Source organism: Lotus japonicus, chromosome 6, assembly GCF_012489685.1.
Source record: "Lotus japonicus ecotype B-129 chromosome 6, LjGifu_v1.2".
Lineage (NCBI taxonomy): Eukaryota > Viridiplantae > Streptophyta > Magnoliopsida > Fabales > Fabaceae > Lotus > Lotus japonicus.
Genome location: NC_080046.1, coordinates 57,832,986 through 57,848,744, shown reverse-complemented (window position 1 = coordinate 57,848,744; position 15,759 = coordinate 57,832,986). Strand labels below are relative to the sequence as shown.

The following is a 15,759-nucleotide window of genomic DNA, read 5'->3' as shown; positions in this document are numbered from 1 at the left end:
GAACAATTAGTGTGTACCTAAAACGTGTCTATATACGTAGGGTTACAACAAACCACAAGAGAATCAAGTCGAAATATTATCTGATAGATATTATCTCGTAATTAGATGTGTTACATAGTAAGGAATCTTTATTCTCATAATGCATACGACATCATCAATTTTGGTTTTGTTTCTCTTTTGAGGAAGTTGTGTTCTGTTTTGTTTGTCTTGCCTCTGTTTTTGCAGCAGCAGTGGTCTCTTGGCACTGCTGCTTGCTTCTTCTCTTTGTTTCTTGTTGTATAGGGTTGGGGTAACCCTAGTACCCCCTTATATTTATATATTACAATATGCTTACCAAAAAAAATTGTCTATTGTTTTATTCCGTAACAATGATAATTCTTAATAAATTAAGTGTTAATATTATATAATGGTAGACACTCATATTTTTAAACGATTAAATTTATTTAATAAAAAATAAAATAAATTTAAATTATGGATTTTCTTAAATAAATTTATAATGGTAGGCACTTATGTAATTTTTTATTAAATAAATGTAATTATGTATTTTCTTCTTTATAATACGTTTCCTATAATATTTTATTGATATATATATATATATATATATATATATATATATATATCCTATTTGACTAAACTTAAATCTTAAAATTTTACCACATATATTATTCTTACAACGCATACTTCCCCTAAGTTTATTATAAATACAAAGAAACCGGGGGAGGGTCATTTGTGAGTTGGGAGCTTTGGGGTGGGGTGACTTCAAGTTTGAGTGATGATGATGGAGATTGAATCCAAGTGGGTGGTCCTGATGGCCATTGTTGTTTTGATGTTGCGATACCTTCTCAAGAATGTAAATTGGTGGTTGTATGAATCTAAATTGGGTAAGAAGCAGTACTCACTGCCCCCTGGTGACATGGGCTGGCCCTTCATTGGCAACATGTGGTTTTTCCTTAGAGCTTTCAAGTCCAAGGACCCTGATTCCTTCATGTCCTCCATTGTCTCTAGGTACAATTCATTCATCACGCTCAGTCTATTATATACACATATACAGGTTCAAATAAGTTTTTAGTTATCTAAATTATTATTATAAGATTTCATTTTGATCACTAACATCTAATTTTTATATGATTTTGGTTTTACTCTTATGTATAATTTTCATATCACTTTATAATATCTCATTAAATAATTATGTGGCTAACAAAGAGTGATGTCGCTAATACCACATGTCAAAAGTAATCTTATGTGAATGACTTGTTTGGTAGTCAGGATAGAGAGTTGGATAAGATCATAAAAAGATAAGGGTGAGATAGACTCTTATCTTATCTTGTGTTTATGATTGAGAAGGTAATGATATGATATGTATTGAATAAAAAGTGCATAATATTTTTTTAAAAGTAAGTAGTTGATTAGATTTAGTTTTTTTACATTTTTATAAATGAGCCTATATTTTAAAATGAACTAAAATTAATTTAATTTTTATTATTTGCAGATTTTAGTTTTCTTGAAGGTAGCCTATTTTAATTAAAATTATATAGGTAACAGGCCAATTGGTTTAAACTTAGACACTTAGTAGTGGCATATGATAAATTAATTTAATTTAAAAAACAATTGACAACACCAAGAAATTTTATTGAGTGAGAATAAAGTACATGAGAACAACCCTCTTATGAAAAGATGAACATCACAAAGAGATTGGTAAGAAAAAGCTAACTCATCCTCTTAGAAGGCCCTTACTTAGAGAAAGTGTCTCATTCAAACCTTTGTAGGAAAAAATCATTTGGAATAAAAACTTAGTAAAGGAAAAAATTACGATTTAAATTAAAAAATATTATTAATAGCATTAATTTTTCAAAGATACTTTATATTTACATCATAAATTATTATATAGGTAGATAAATAATTTTAAATTTTAAATAATATAAAATCAGCGTATATTATTCTAATAAAATCAATTTTTAATATTTTTGTAAATGACCCTATTTTTTAAAATTTAATTAATTTTTATTCATTATCCTATTTAAATTTTTTTCTCGAAGGGAGCATAATTTAATTAAAATTAAAAGCTATATATTCAACCAATTGGTTTTAACTTAGTAGTGGAACGTGATAGAAAATAAAAAAAATAACTAAATTTTAAAAAATATTATTAATTTTTTTTTCAAAAGTACTTTATATTTAAATTGTAAATTATTATATAACTAGAGAAATAATTATACATAATATCAATTATTTATTATTAATAATTATAAATAAAATTTTTCCCAAAAATAAATAATTGTTACTCCTTACTATAAAAATAAAAAACTAACGTAAAAGTTAGTATATTTTTTTAATAAGAATATTCTTATTTAATTGGTGACTCTATCTTTTATCATTCTCCAATGCATAATTGATGGGATAAAATCAAGAAAACGGGACTAGAAATAATTTTGGAAAAGTAAATATAAATTGAGAATAAATTAAATGCTACCAAGTACCGACAACATACTATGTTTCTTAATTATTTTGATTTTATACACCGACCAAATGAAGAATTAAGTAGGGTTGGTTTGGTTTAAGAAACATTTTTTATTTTTATTTTTATTTTTCATTTTCATTTGCAAATTGTTAAAATTTAAAAAACATGTTTGTTTTGATTTTTTATTTTCATTTTCACGCTGCCACCGCCTTTTACCGATACCGCTACCATCATTGCCGCCATCACAGCTACCATTGTTGCCAATTGTCATCACCACTACCACTAACCTTAACAATCATTGTCACTGTTGTCACCACCATCACCACCCACCACCCACCTCCACTACCACGGCCACCATTGTTGTCATCCCTAACCACCACCACCAACCGCTGCCGCCACCATCAACCTCCACTAACATTACTTTTATCTCACTATTTCTATTGTTTTCATTTCTTTTTCTTTAATTTTTTTTGTTTTCAGTATATTTTAGAAAAATATTTCTTAAGAATACATTTTTCTTAATGTCAAGGAATCTAAAAAGACTCGTACCAATTTGAAATTGAGATTATGAAGTGTGAAGTTTCATTATTGATCATCCCAAGTATGATGACACCTGACATTTTTTTAATGATCTAATTAATAATAAAGATATGGACGAAGCGGAATATACAAGGCCTTCATGTTTGGGAACCCAAGTGTGATTGTGACAACCCCTGAAGCATGCAAGAGAGTTCTGACAGATGACACTAAATTTGAACCTGGTTGGCCTCGCTCTACAATAGAACTCATGGGAAAGAAGTCATTCGTGTCAATTGGGTATGAAGAACACAAGCGTCTCAGGCGCCTGACATCGTCTTCAATCAATGGCATGGAAGCATTGTCTCTGTACTTGACATACATTGAAGACAATGTTATAAGTTCCTTGGAGAAATGGTCCAACATGGGAGAAATTGAATTCTTAACTCAGATGCGGAAGCTTACTTTTAAAATCATCATGCATATTTTCATTAGCTCAGAAAGTGAACATGTCATGGAGGCTTTGGAAAGAGAATACACTCAACTTAACCATGGAGTTAGAGCCATGCGGATTAATATTCCTGGATTTGCATACCACAAGGCATTCAAGGTAACATCTCAACATCATTTTACGTTGTTAAGCATTTTGTTAGAAGTCTCACTTTAACTAGAGATATGATCAAGATAGTTCTTAGAAAGAGTAAAAAAACAACCCTAAATTTTGTGGTTAAGTATCCCAAATTCTAATACTCAATATGAAAACCAAAAAGTTAATTAGAATTTGTTTGCTTCTAATTCTTCTTAAGTTTAAAAGAATACAGCCTAAAGAACCTTGCTGTCTCTTAGTTACAAAAGTTAATTGTTATGGGCTAGTAAATGTATGATCATATTAGGATGAGGCTATGCTAGCCGTAGGGGATTGACTGTTTTTTATTACTAGTATTGGGCTTAATTTATAATATTAAGGGGAGAGGTTGGGTTAGGACACTCTTAAGTCTTAACTGTTCGTCAGTCACGATCTCATAGCTTGGCGTTATAAAGCCATGAGACCTTTGTACAAAAAAAAAATGATGAGTCATGGGGCAGCTGGTTAACGGTTGAAGAGACTTTTGCAGGGAAAGAAAGTCTGCTCGAAGGCGATACTCATGTTCACTTGATTGAATAAATTTATAATTCTCTCTTCGTCGTTTTGAACTTAATCATCTCGGGTTCACTTTATGAACACTTACCATTTATTTATTTATTAATTTGAATTTTAGGCGAGGAAAAAACTACTTGCCATATTCCAATCTATTGTGGACGAGAGAAGAGAGCAAAGGAAGACATTTGTACCAAAAAAAGCCAAAGATATGATGGATGCTCTGATTGATGTTGAAGATGATAAAGGGAGAAAGTTGAGTGATGAGGAAATCATTGATATCATGTTGATGTACTTGAATGCTGGTCATGAATCTTCAGGACATATCACCATGTGGGCGACCTATTTCCTGCAAAAGCACCCAGAATATCTCCAAAAGGCTAAGGTATATATCATCAAGTTATTCAATTATCATTCATAGTCCATCTATATTTACAATTACTCATGAACAAGAAACATGAACTCTAATCACTTCATTAAAATGTCTCCACATCTTACTCTGTAATACAAAAATTTAACGTTAATATTGTTTAACCATTGAATAGGCGGAACAAGAAGAAATAATAAAGAAAAGGCCTCCAACACAGAAAGGGTTGACTCTTAAGGAAATTCGACAGATGGAATTTCTTTATAAGGTATAGATTTGTTGATCTCATGTTACTGACAAATGATATTGGACCAATTATCAACTATGGGTTACATTTGTTTTCAATTTTGTATATTTCCATAGGTGATTGATGAAACATTGCGTGTGATTACATTCTCACTTGTGGTATTTCGAGAGGCAAAGTCTGATGTCAACATAAATGGTTAGTGTTTTGCATATTTGGTGAATTGAGCTATTTGATGTCTTCTTCTCCTTTATTTTGAACATGATTTTGCGTAAGATACAAATGATGGCGATTGGCTTGCACAATGGATGTTCATTACATCACTGATTTGAAAACATCATGATGTGACAAAATATAGATTTGAAAATGTAATATGCTCTTAATTCATCTTACAAATTACTAGTAACATGTGTGGATCAAATTTTATATCATCAATTCTAACCTAGAAATCAAAATTTATTTTAAATTCAGAATCAATTGCAGAAATACTTACGGACATTCACCAAATGTACATGTGTGATACAGGTTACATCATTCCAAAAGGTTGGAAAGTGTTGATTTGGTTTAGGTCGGTTCATCTTGATCCTGAAATATATCCTGATCCGATGCAATTTAATCCTAATAGATGGAATGTAAGTTGCAAAGTTTTATTTTTAAACATAGACACACACACACACACACACACACACACATATAACTTATACTTGTGATTTATACATTTATAGAAGGAACACAAGGCTGGGGAATTTCTTCCCTTTGGAGCAGGAACTAGATTGTGTCCAGGCAATGATCTAGCCAAGATGGAAATTGCAGTTTTTCTTCATCATTTCATAATGAATTACCAGTGAGTAATTCATCATAAACCTATTCTCCCATTTTTTACCTCTTATTTCATTAAAAAAAAATATTGGTTGTAACAAGCATTTCTTTAACAATTTTATGTGATTTATTGATTACACAGGCTTGAACAGGTTAATCCTGAATGTCGAGTGAGATACTTACCTCATCCAAGGCCCATGGACAATTGCTTGGCAAGGATCAGGAAATGTTCACCTACATCAACCTAAGATGGAAGAAAGGGGATTTACAATATGAAATTCGATCAATAAATGTACGAACCCAAAGCTAGTATAAGTTATTTTATAATAATCGAATAATGTTTATGATAAAATGTATGATAACACTCGTGAACTGTCACAATTTATCATTTATGTGCCATGACAATATACCATTTGGATTGTTGTGATTTCAAGTATTTCATTAAAAAAAAACTATCCCATTTACTCACTTTTGAGGAAAAGACAATGATCGGCACAAGGGTGTTTGATGAACCTCATGATCTAAATTAACCAATGTCATTATTTCGAATTTATTTGATTAATCAGTTTACTTAATCTTTCTTGAAGTAATAAGTGTGAATGAAATGAAATCAGTCTCACGTGGATAAAGAAATAAGAGTTAAACAATTTATAAGTGAAATGACTCACTCAACCATTATCCACTGGCCATGTAACTCAAATTGCGTTTTTTGCTCCATTCATGCTGGGATCAATTTGAGTCATACATGTAGATTAATAGAGGGGAGAAACATGGAAGTTTTTTTATCTCCCACTGCTCCGTTGTTTTCTTTTTCCCTTCTAGAGGTTTTTGGGGTTGTTTGGACCCATCTTCTTTCTTTTTCTGTTTTTCTGTTTCTTGTACAGGGTTGGTGTAACGCCCCGAATTTCAGGGTTTACAGTAACAATCTGATAAAGTAAATATGCAATGTTTTCCAAAAGGATTTATAAAAGCGAGTATTATTTTTTTTCTTCTCAAAGAGTTTTCAAAACATGACATGCCTAAACCCCACTGTAATTAAATTTACATCAAGCCTTAAACAAGGCAAGTACCCGAGGGTAAACCCGAAAGCACCCAACCTACAAAACCTGACAAATATAAATGCAATGACACCATAAATCCGACATACTCCCTACGATCTCCACATCGGGGAACCGTAGGAAAGCAAAGCATCGGAACCTACCCGAAGACTCAAACATAAATTCCTAAAAATCATTAGGTAAGCTTAAACCAATAACGGTAAGCTCTCTAACCCAAGGCTCTAGCCCTAAACCCGACTCTACTCTTCAAGTCTTTCACAAATCTTCAAGTTCTCATCTCCGACTCGTTCTGAGGTCAAGCTTCATCGAGGGTTCTCCATCGCCTAATAGCGTTAAGCGCCCAAACAACAAGTAGCAAACAGAAAGGGTTAACTCCATACAACTACCACATATAAAAAAGAAAAGCATGCTATTCAAATTTAATTGCATGTCATGATAAATAAACTAGCAACTTAATTCAAGTAGATGACGACAAAAATCCAACAAAATAAAATCAAATCAGATATCAACAACATAGATTTAATCAGATATCAGCAACATAATAACATATTGAAATCAGTTATCAACAACCTCAACAATATAGCATCGAATCAGATATCAACAACCTCAACAATATAACATCGAACCAGATATCAACCAAAACAATATAAGTTCCCTTAAGTACAACTAGGCATTACTACCAAGACATGTCAAATCAAAAGCGTCTCGCAAGACGGGACAGTCTCATGGTACGAAAACCATTGATCTGTCACTTAATATGCCACGAAGGCCACTCAATACGCCACGAAGGGCACACAGTACAACCCAACAACGCATATGCGCAAATATCAACACAACATATAGCTACTTAACACATACTTAGTATGTGATCCAGCCCAACATCAACCACAACAACAATCAAAACATCCACAAGAAAGCAATAATGACAGAAACCAGCAAACTGCCGAAGCCTCTCAGAAAACGGAGACACACGTCTCAATAAGTTCACTCGGTCGAAGCCTCCAGAAAACATTTTCCCAGTTCAGCACAACAGTCATAGTCAAATGTCAATCAATTTAAACACATTCATCTCAAACGCATGCAGTGCGATAAAAGCATACAAGACTCAAAGACGCGCTAAAACGGAGTTACCCTAACCTCTTATTCTCCTTCCAAGCTCGATATAACAAACCGATCCAAAATCAAGCTCCTGAACTCAGTAAGTTCCCTGAAGCATCCTCCTCCGTCGTGAAACCTCACAGCTTGTTCCAAACCTCTTTCCTCAGCTCAACTCGCTCCAACCCTTAAGCAAAATATCATTTCTTAGCCACCAAGAAACAATACAATCCAATAACGCTAAACAAAAACCGAAAGAAGCTTTCGAAACTTCAGAGTTCGACATCTAGGCACGAATGGACAACATGACCTTCGTTTGCTAAAACGCGCACAACTCGAGCTACAGAACTCGGAATGACACGAAACCAAAGCCAAAATTTCGACAACAGGGAGAGCTACGCTATAGCTCAGGCCATACTGACCCAAACATTATTTTTGGACATAGTGCCACAACAACAAGTTTCGGACATAGCAAAAAATAAGGTTTTTCGAACTTTTCTTCTATCTAATTTAATTCCTAGGTATTCTTTTTTTTTTTCGAAAAGAGAATAATATAAAAATGATAGATAGCATGAGAACAACCTTCTCAAGTAGGGAAAAGAGGGCCAACTAGCCAAGGACACAAAACATATAGGGAAATGCAAGGAAGATAAAAACAAACTGACCAAGAGTAAAAGAAAATAACAAGAACAGGAAACAGTGCAGTGCAGGCACAAGGAAAGATCAGCCAATCTCAAAATAAATGGCATGAGCACCAAATTTTTACTCTAAACTCAAGGCCAAAACGAGAGAGAATAAACATGTCCCTTTAGCCAAGGAGAAATCAGCATAAAACCCCAATGAATATCATTAGCATCGCTCAGCATCAGCACAGAAGTTAATAGAGATTTTCCTCAGCTTTTAGCCTTAAATACCATGTGCCTTTGTAGTTGTCAATGACCAATCCAGCCACCTGGTAAAGACATTACCTTGGGATATTTTCACAGCACTAGCAGAGAGGTTTGCCTCTCTGGGTATTCTTAGGCGATATCTAGGCCAGGGAAACTCTCAGAAAAATTATCGGGTCGAAAAACGAAATAGGGGTAATTTGGTCCAAGTTTTAAGCTCAAAAACTCAAAGTTGAAATTTTGAAAAACAAAATTGTTGGTGTTGTTCACAACGACGTTTATAGCAATTAATCTCAAGGGAACTAAGCTTGATTGCATCTTTTTAATCAGAAAGTAAGCACATGTGAAGAAAATGGGTTTTTAGTTCGTTTTTCAGATCTACGGCGACTCGGTGAAAATCCGAACGATCCGACAGTGATTATAGCATGTTGGCTTGTAGTAGAAGATAGTTGGAAAGAAAAATCGAATTAAAAGGACAATTTTGCATAAAGCTCAAAACTTTGAGCATAGAAAGACATAGAAAAACCCAACAGAAAGAAGAAACAGAAGTAAGATTAAGCATCCTTACCTCTGCACATACGCGTAGCTTCTGAAATCAGGACGATCGGACAAGAATTGAAGAAAATCTCACACTCTCTCTCTCTCTAGATGCTCCACGGCCAAGGGAAGGAAAAATGAGAGAAATACTCATTTTTTTTCCTTTTTATAGTTGAGGCGAAAATCCAAAAAAATGAGATTTCGCGGTTCCGGTCGTTTTGGTACTTTCATCTGGTGATAAAAATTGAGTGTTCGGCGACAGAATGTCGAAAATCAAATCGAGGTTCTTTTAATTGAAGAAAACGTATCTAACACAGTATGAGTCGATTTATGCCCAAAAACTACTTTTGGCAGTTGACGTCGGATGAAGAAACTTCCTTCTGAAGAAATATCATAAACGTCGAAAAAAATGAGACAACGCAGATGGAAATTTCGTTAGAAGCTACGAATAGAAAAACACTTCATTCAAATTAAAGTCCCCGAGAAGGAAAAACCTAGTTTCGACGACTTACGGGAAGCAAACCCTATCATGCGTACAATCCAGAGTTTCGTAATGAAACGCTGGTCATAGGAAAAATACTAAGAGGTTCTTATTCTTCCTTCCACTCTAAATTTATCTTAAACAGCGCTCTAGGAGCGAATATAGCCTTTTTCGGACACTTACGACCTTAGCCGGGTGCGAATATGGCTCGTGCTATCACTCAAACCGACAATAGTGTCATCCTTAGACGTAATCAGAACTTAATTATCAAATAAATAGTTTTCATGACTCGCGACAGGGTTCGAGTCATAAAATCACCTAAAAAAATAATAGAATAAGTATTAAATTATTTAATACAACACAAATAAATAAATAATATAGTTATTTATTTCGGGGTCATACAGTTGTAGGCACATCTTGTGCCTTGAGGTTTTGTGGTGAATGCGTGTGTGGATAATGTCCAAACCACTTATGCTCTTAGATCAATGTGGATGGTCAACTCTCAACTCCCTCATGAGTCATCAGATAATGAGAGTCTCGTGTTCATACAGAAATTAAAAGACGGAATAAAAGAAATATCAACGTTTTAAAAACTGAACTGATTGATCCACCATTTAAAGGTTCAATGGTTCAAGTGTGGTAAAACTATGATTGAATTGATAGTTGTAAAATAATATTTTAAATTTATTTACTATAATATTTATGACATTTCGCACAAGATATTGGAAAATTTAGACTAATTAAATTCTAAATTACTATAGATTGTTCGTCTAATATAATTTATATAATAAAAATAAATAAAAAATGATTAAAAATATTTTTTAAAACTAAAAAAATACAAAAAAAAAACCTATTCAACCGAATTTTAGCTACTTTGAAGATAAAGAAGAAGAAGGGGAATTGAGATATGAATTAAAAGTAGATTAACCTACATAAGAGGATTCAGTAACCAGTGGGTCGACCTAGCTTACTGAATTTAGTCATTTTCACGGCCACTCGGTGCTTGACGGAATCGGTGCGGAGATGACGCGGTGGAAAACCCTCCGGCGAGCTTGACGGCGGGGCGAGAGAACCTGGTCTAGAGTGTTTCATGTTGCTTCCTTTGGGTTGTGGTGCCCTTTTTGCTGCCATTTTTTGTTTGTGGGCCAACAAGACCAATCCTTTTTCTTGTTGTTGTTGTTGTTGTTTTTTAGTTAAATTTTTAAGTAATAATAATAAAAATAATTTAAAAATAATTTGATTTTTCACCTAACTTTTTTTTACATGATGGGGCTAAGCCCGAGAAAAACACTAAGCACCCGGCTCAAGAGGTCGAGACTCGAGAGGGTTCGTTCCCTCTTTTATCATCCTAATCAAACGATGACAATCACAAGGGAGAAGGGAACACATAAACCCCAAATTGAAAGTGAAACCTGCACTTGCGAGCCAATTTGCGACTAAATTGAAATTCTTGGAGAAGTTATCAGAATTTGAGAGATCTAATTAACACAACCTTAAAGCTAGCTCAAGAGTTGAGGGTTGCTTTACCCATTATAAAAATTATATGTGTCATATCTCTAACTAATGTGAGACTTCTAACAGACGTGCTCAAACACAATTCCTCTATGAATATGTTGAAAGGTTTTTACCACATCTACTTTCAAATCCTTTTCAAGATTCAATTGTAGTACAGTAAAGGGTTTTTATCGTCCTCAGGAAATTGGATATACAATGTCGTTCTTTAGCTAAATTACTTAAGCAAAGAGTTCAAGAAACGTTTGGTTGATTGTTTTGAGATATGTTGTGACACAAAAGAAAAACAATAATAAAACAGATTGTGAACAAGTTGAGAAAATAGTTGGAATTGGATTTCGCCGATTAACTCTTCAGTATCTTTATGATTTCGCATATAAATTACTTCCTATGTTGAATTTCATCACATCATTTCTTATCATTTTCATAGTTTCCTCATAAAAAGGATCATTCAACTCACTTTCTAACCATCAATCCCTTGAATAATTAAGAAAACAAGTTGTGTTAAGCTTAGATGTTACTTGACTAATGAAATTAATTTCATTCCTAGAACTTAAAATCACTAGATAATCCTATCTATTTCAGATTCAAGTAGCTAGTTTCCACTACTTAGTCAAACCCAAAAACAAGTTTTAGTTGATCATTCTATAACAAGCATTAAGAGCAAGATAGATCATTGAAATCAACGCATAGAAACATGAATTTATACATGAGAATCAAGATGGATACATCTAAGATAAAAGACTACATCCAATCCCAACACAAATAAAGTTAGCTATCCATTTCCATGGATGCTTTGAAGCTTACAAAAAGAAACGGAGAAGAAGAAGATGATATGTGTCGTCGTCGGTGTGTTCCCAGCTCGACGGAGGGTGAAATAACTCTTCCTTTCTTCATGGATTTCCTTTCTCTCAAGTTTTGGTTCTGTTTTTCTCTCTATGGTTTCAATTTCTACCGTTTGAAGATGAAGAAAATCCTTTTATAATGATTTTGCATCTGTGCAGAGTGCTGGACGACCCTTTATAGGTGTTGGGCGTCCAGTTACTTCAAGGTTGGGTTTCTGGAACCGTCATAGGCGCTGGGCGGCCACTGACAAGCATTGGGCACCCTGATGATCCAAAAATTCTCTAAGTCTCATAATAATATGCCATTTTTCCTTGAGAACTTAAACCCTGCATCATAATTTGAGAATATAATCAATCATAAAACACATTTGAGCTTAATTCTGAATCAATTAAAAAATTTCAATCAAGATGAGGGGAACTAATAAGGATTTCTCATGAATTACTTAAGATAAGTGCTTATATTGCTCATCAAAACTAGGTAAAATTGGCACTTATCAGAATAGCAAGACCTCGCCGAATACAGTTAACGGTCTCTCCATAGAAGTGGTCTTGCCCGCAAGCTACATAGATAACAAAGTTGAATGGCTTCCTTAGAGTTACTTTTGATGATAACTTGCGGGAAGTGATGACTCGGAATGAGATTCACTACTGACTCAATCCCACACAACTCGGCAAGAAGAGGGTCAGAGGTACCAAAAATTTCACAAACACTCATAATCCAAAAAGCATTTTCATCCAAAATTACTTCGCCGCAATTTGTTGTATTATCGGACGTCAGCGCCTGTTAACATTGCTCTTAGGTGAAATCAATAACAGCACAATAACAAAGTAAGATGATGATTTTAATCTTTTTTCTCTTCATTTCAATTTCATTTAAAATTTTAAAACCTATCACATCTTTGTAGTTTGTTTGTCGTGCATTATCCTAGTCATGTCTAATAGCACCAATGAGAATATGTTTTTTAGTAAGTAGGAAAATTAAATGACAAAACTACACTGAAACCCGGTCCATCAAAAGAAGAGGCATGATCGCTGGAAGAGGGGACTCCAAACAGTTACAATACACTGTAATCTGGCACCTAAATCCGCAAGACAATGAGAATATATTTAATAGTATTTGATATTTTCTTACAATTATAAAAAAATAATGTAAACCTAAATATGGATGTAAATCTGTTGTATAAAGTTTTCTTCTCTCACAATTCTTTTAGCAATGGATTACATTATCAGTGTAGCATCCAATCCCTGAATCACATTATAACACGTATAATCCACCGGTAATTTTTTTTTATAATTTTTTGGTACATCGGAAAAATAAATTATATGCATCAGAGATTGATCCATGGACCTTCCCCTCCCAATAACTCATATGTCTATCAACTTTTACCACTTGAGCTATTATAGTATGATAAAAATTAAATAAATCTCTAATATCACAAAAATTAATTAATTACATGTGTAAAAGGAATTTAACGTGAAACCTCTTCAACCATGAATTTTCAAATCTTTTACAACCTTGCATGTATTTAAGTAGGGCTATGTTTGGCATGTCATTTCAGCTAGCTTATAGCTTATTTGACTAACTTAAAAGCTCTATAAAAGTGTTTGGTGAAGGAGCTTATTTCAGTAGCTTAAAGCTTTAAGCTATAAGCTATCTGAGGTAGCTTATAGCTTATTGAATTTATTGTCATTTTTATCCTTATTATTTTATTAAAAATCCACCATATAGGTATTAATGTTAAAATAAAATAAGTAAAAATTAATATTATATTTTTAAGTTGTTTTTTTTTCCTTCGGAAAACCTATTTTTAAGATGATAAAAAATTAAGTCAAATTAAAATATTTAAAGTTATAATAATTTTAATATTAATATCCTATAGCTATTAATGTGAAAATAAAGTTATGTCATTTTATGTCATTTTACAATTTCAGCTTTTTCAACAACCAGTTTTACCAAACACTTTTGTTACAATTACGTAGTTTTTCAGCTTTCAGCTTATCAACTTTCATCTATGAGCTAGCTTTTCAGCTATCAGCTAGCTTTTCAGCTAAACGTGCCAAACATAGCCTTAATGCTTCTATTGGTTGATTGGTGATTTTAAGGGTTCTTATTAATTCATAAATTGATTGAGAAATTGATACGAATTGATGTATTCTTAGTTCATATAAAGGGGAAAAACACACATGTCTTAGGTTTAATAATTCTCTTTGCACGTTCATGTATCTTTTGTCAATATGACGTTTTTAAGAATTTCCATGACAATTGAGAAGTTGGTGCGAGTTTAGTTAATGAGAGGAACCACCCTTGCATCAGTCATCCTAAGAGAGGATGTCTTAGGTTGGGTTGAGGTTAACTAGGTGACAATAGGAGACATTAATCCTTAGGTATGAATATCATGAGTTGGGAATGAAGTCTAAACCGAGTGACAATCAGAGATTCTTGAGTGACAGTCAGAGATTCTATCCACTGGGACATGAACTTCTTGGGTTAGGAACAGAGCTTGGGAATGTCTCATCGAGTAGCTATGTGTTATAATGCTCCTTTTATGATCATTAGGGCTTAAGGAATTAAGGTTGTGTTATTAATTGATAGATTAACTTAGCTAAGGAATTAATAGGTAAATAGTTATTATCGACATCTTAAATGTTAATTTCATCTTATAAGAGTATATTGGTTGAAAGTAAGTTATAAATCAAGTTAGCTCATTTTCCAAATACGTTTTCTTCTTTGTTTGCCTCCGTAAATTTCTTTTATCGCTTACTATTTTTCTTTATTTAAATAAACTCATATTTCACTTTTTAAATTGCTCATCCAACATCTATCTAGTGAGATTAATACGTAGCAACATAATCTCTGTGGAGATGGCAAAACCCAATACTATACTACGATTGAGTCTTGAAATGGATTTGATGGTACTTAATGGAGGAAAACCTCTTCATTAAATATCTTTTCATCAACGTGAAAAAAAAATCACGAAAAGGGGTAAAAAAAAATGTTATTTACACAAATGGAGTGAATTTGGCTAGCTGGAAGCACATGTGGCAAAGGATGTGAGATTCGTGTCACATTATCAAAGAATGAAACAAATGGTTGTTTGGGTAGCTTTACCCTTGGGCCGACCATGTGTTGCAATACTTCAGGTATTGAAAGAATGCCAGACGCATTAATGAGAAGGTTAAGATGGCCATGTCTCTTTTATTGACAATGCATATGTCTGAAAATATATTTGTGAAATACACAAAACATTAACAAACTAATAAGTTTCGCAATTATCTAAACCTAACTGTGAATTGTCTTGATGCCTAAAATAGAATATGAATTTCAAAATTATGTTACCAGGCTGAAAGGGAAATTGTACTTTCCCACCCTCATCTATCAACCCAATTCCACTTTCCCTAAACAAGTTTATTTGGCTCATTCCACCCCAATATACTCAAATGAACTTACATAGCATCTAGTTCATAGAAGCATTACCTCAATGAAACTTTCAACAGTGAGATCCAACTGCAAAATTCTAAGACGATCAGCAAATTTATCTTTCAGCTGGAAAAGCCCAGTTGAGGCACTAGGATTACGGCAAGTAGCAACAACATGCAGAAGAAACAAAAAACACAGCCCACGAAAAAATGGAACAAATTTGACAATGTGGGAGAGTGCCCAGATTGTAAGAAACCATTGATGATGTGAAAGTAACATAAGGAAGTAAGAATCTTACAAATTCAAGGCCAATGCCTCTGGAAGCTCCTTGAACCAATGAAACCCGACCCTCATGAGAAGAAGAAGAGAAGGCTCTTCGGGTCA

The 15,759-nt window shown here is 33.5% G+C and overlaps 1 protein-coding gene across 1 annotated transcript; it reads left to right on the top strand.

Moving 5' to 3' along the window:
* The first annotated feature begins 735 nt into the window (after positions 1 to 735).
* LOC130724325 (ent-kaurenoic acid oxidase 1-like) lies at positions 736 to 5,934 on the top strand. The gene is made up of 8 exons (XM_057575528.1): positions 736 to 1,005; positions 3,107 to 3,584; positions 4,234 to 4,497; positions 4,658 to 4,747; positions 4,843 to 4,921; positions 5,249 to 5,355; positions 5,449 to 5,567; positions 5,685 to 5,934. The coding sequence occupies exons 1-8, from the start codon at positions 773 to 775 to the stop codon at positions 5,788 to 5,790; spliced, it is 1,476 nt and encodes a 491-aa protein (XP_057431511.1). The 5' UTR covers positions 736 to 772; the 3' UTR covers positions 5,791 to 5,934.
* Positions 5,935 to 15,759: the final 9,825 nt, after the last annotated feature.

Coding starts and splice junctions, on each gene's coding strand:
- LOC130724325 (XM_057575528.1), top strand. CDS start 773: ATGATGATGGAGATTGAATCCAAGTGGGTGGTCCTGATGGCCATTGTT. Junction 1,006..3,106: donor ATGTCCTCCATTGTCTCTAG/GTACAATTCATT, acceptor TTAATAATAAAG/ATATGGACGAAGCGGAATAT. Junction 5,356..5,448: donor TTAATCCTAATAGATGGAAT/GTAAGTTGCAAA, acceptor ATACATTTATAG/AAGGAACACAAGGCTGGGGA.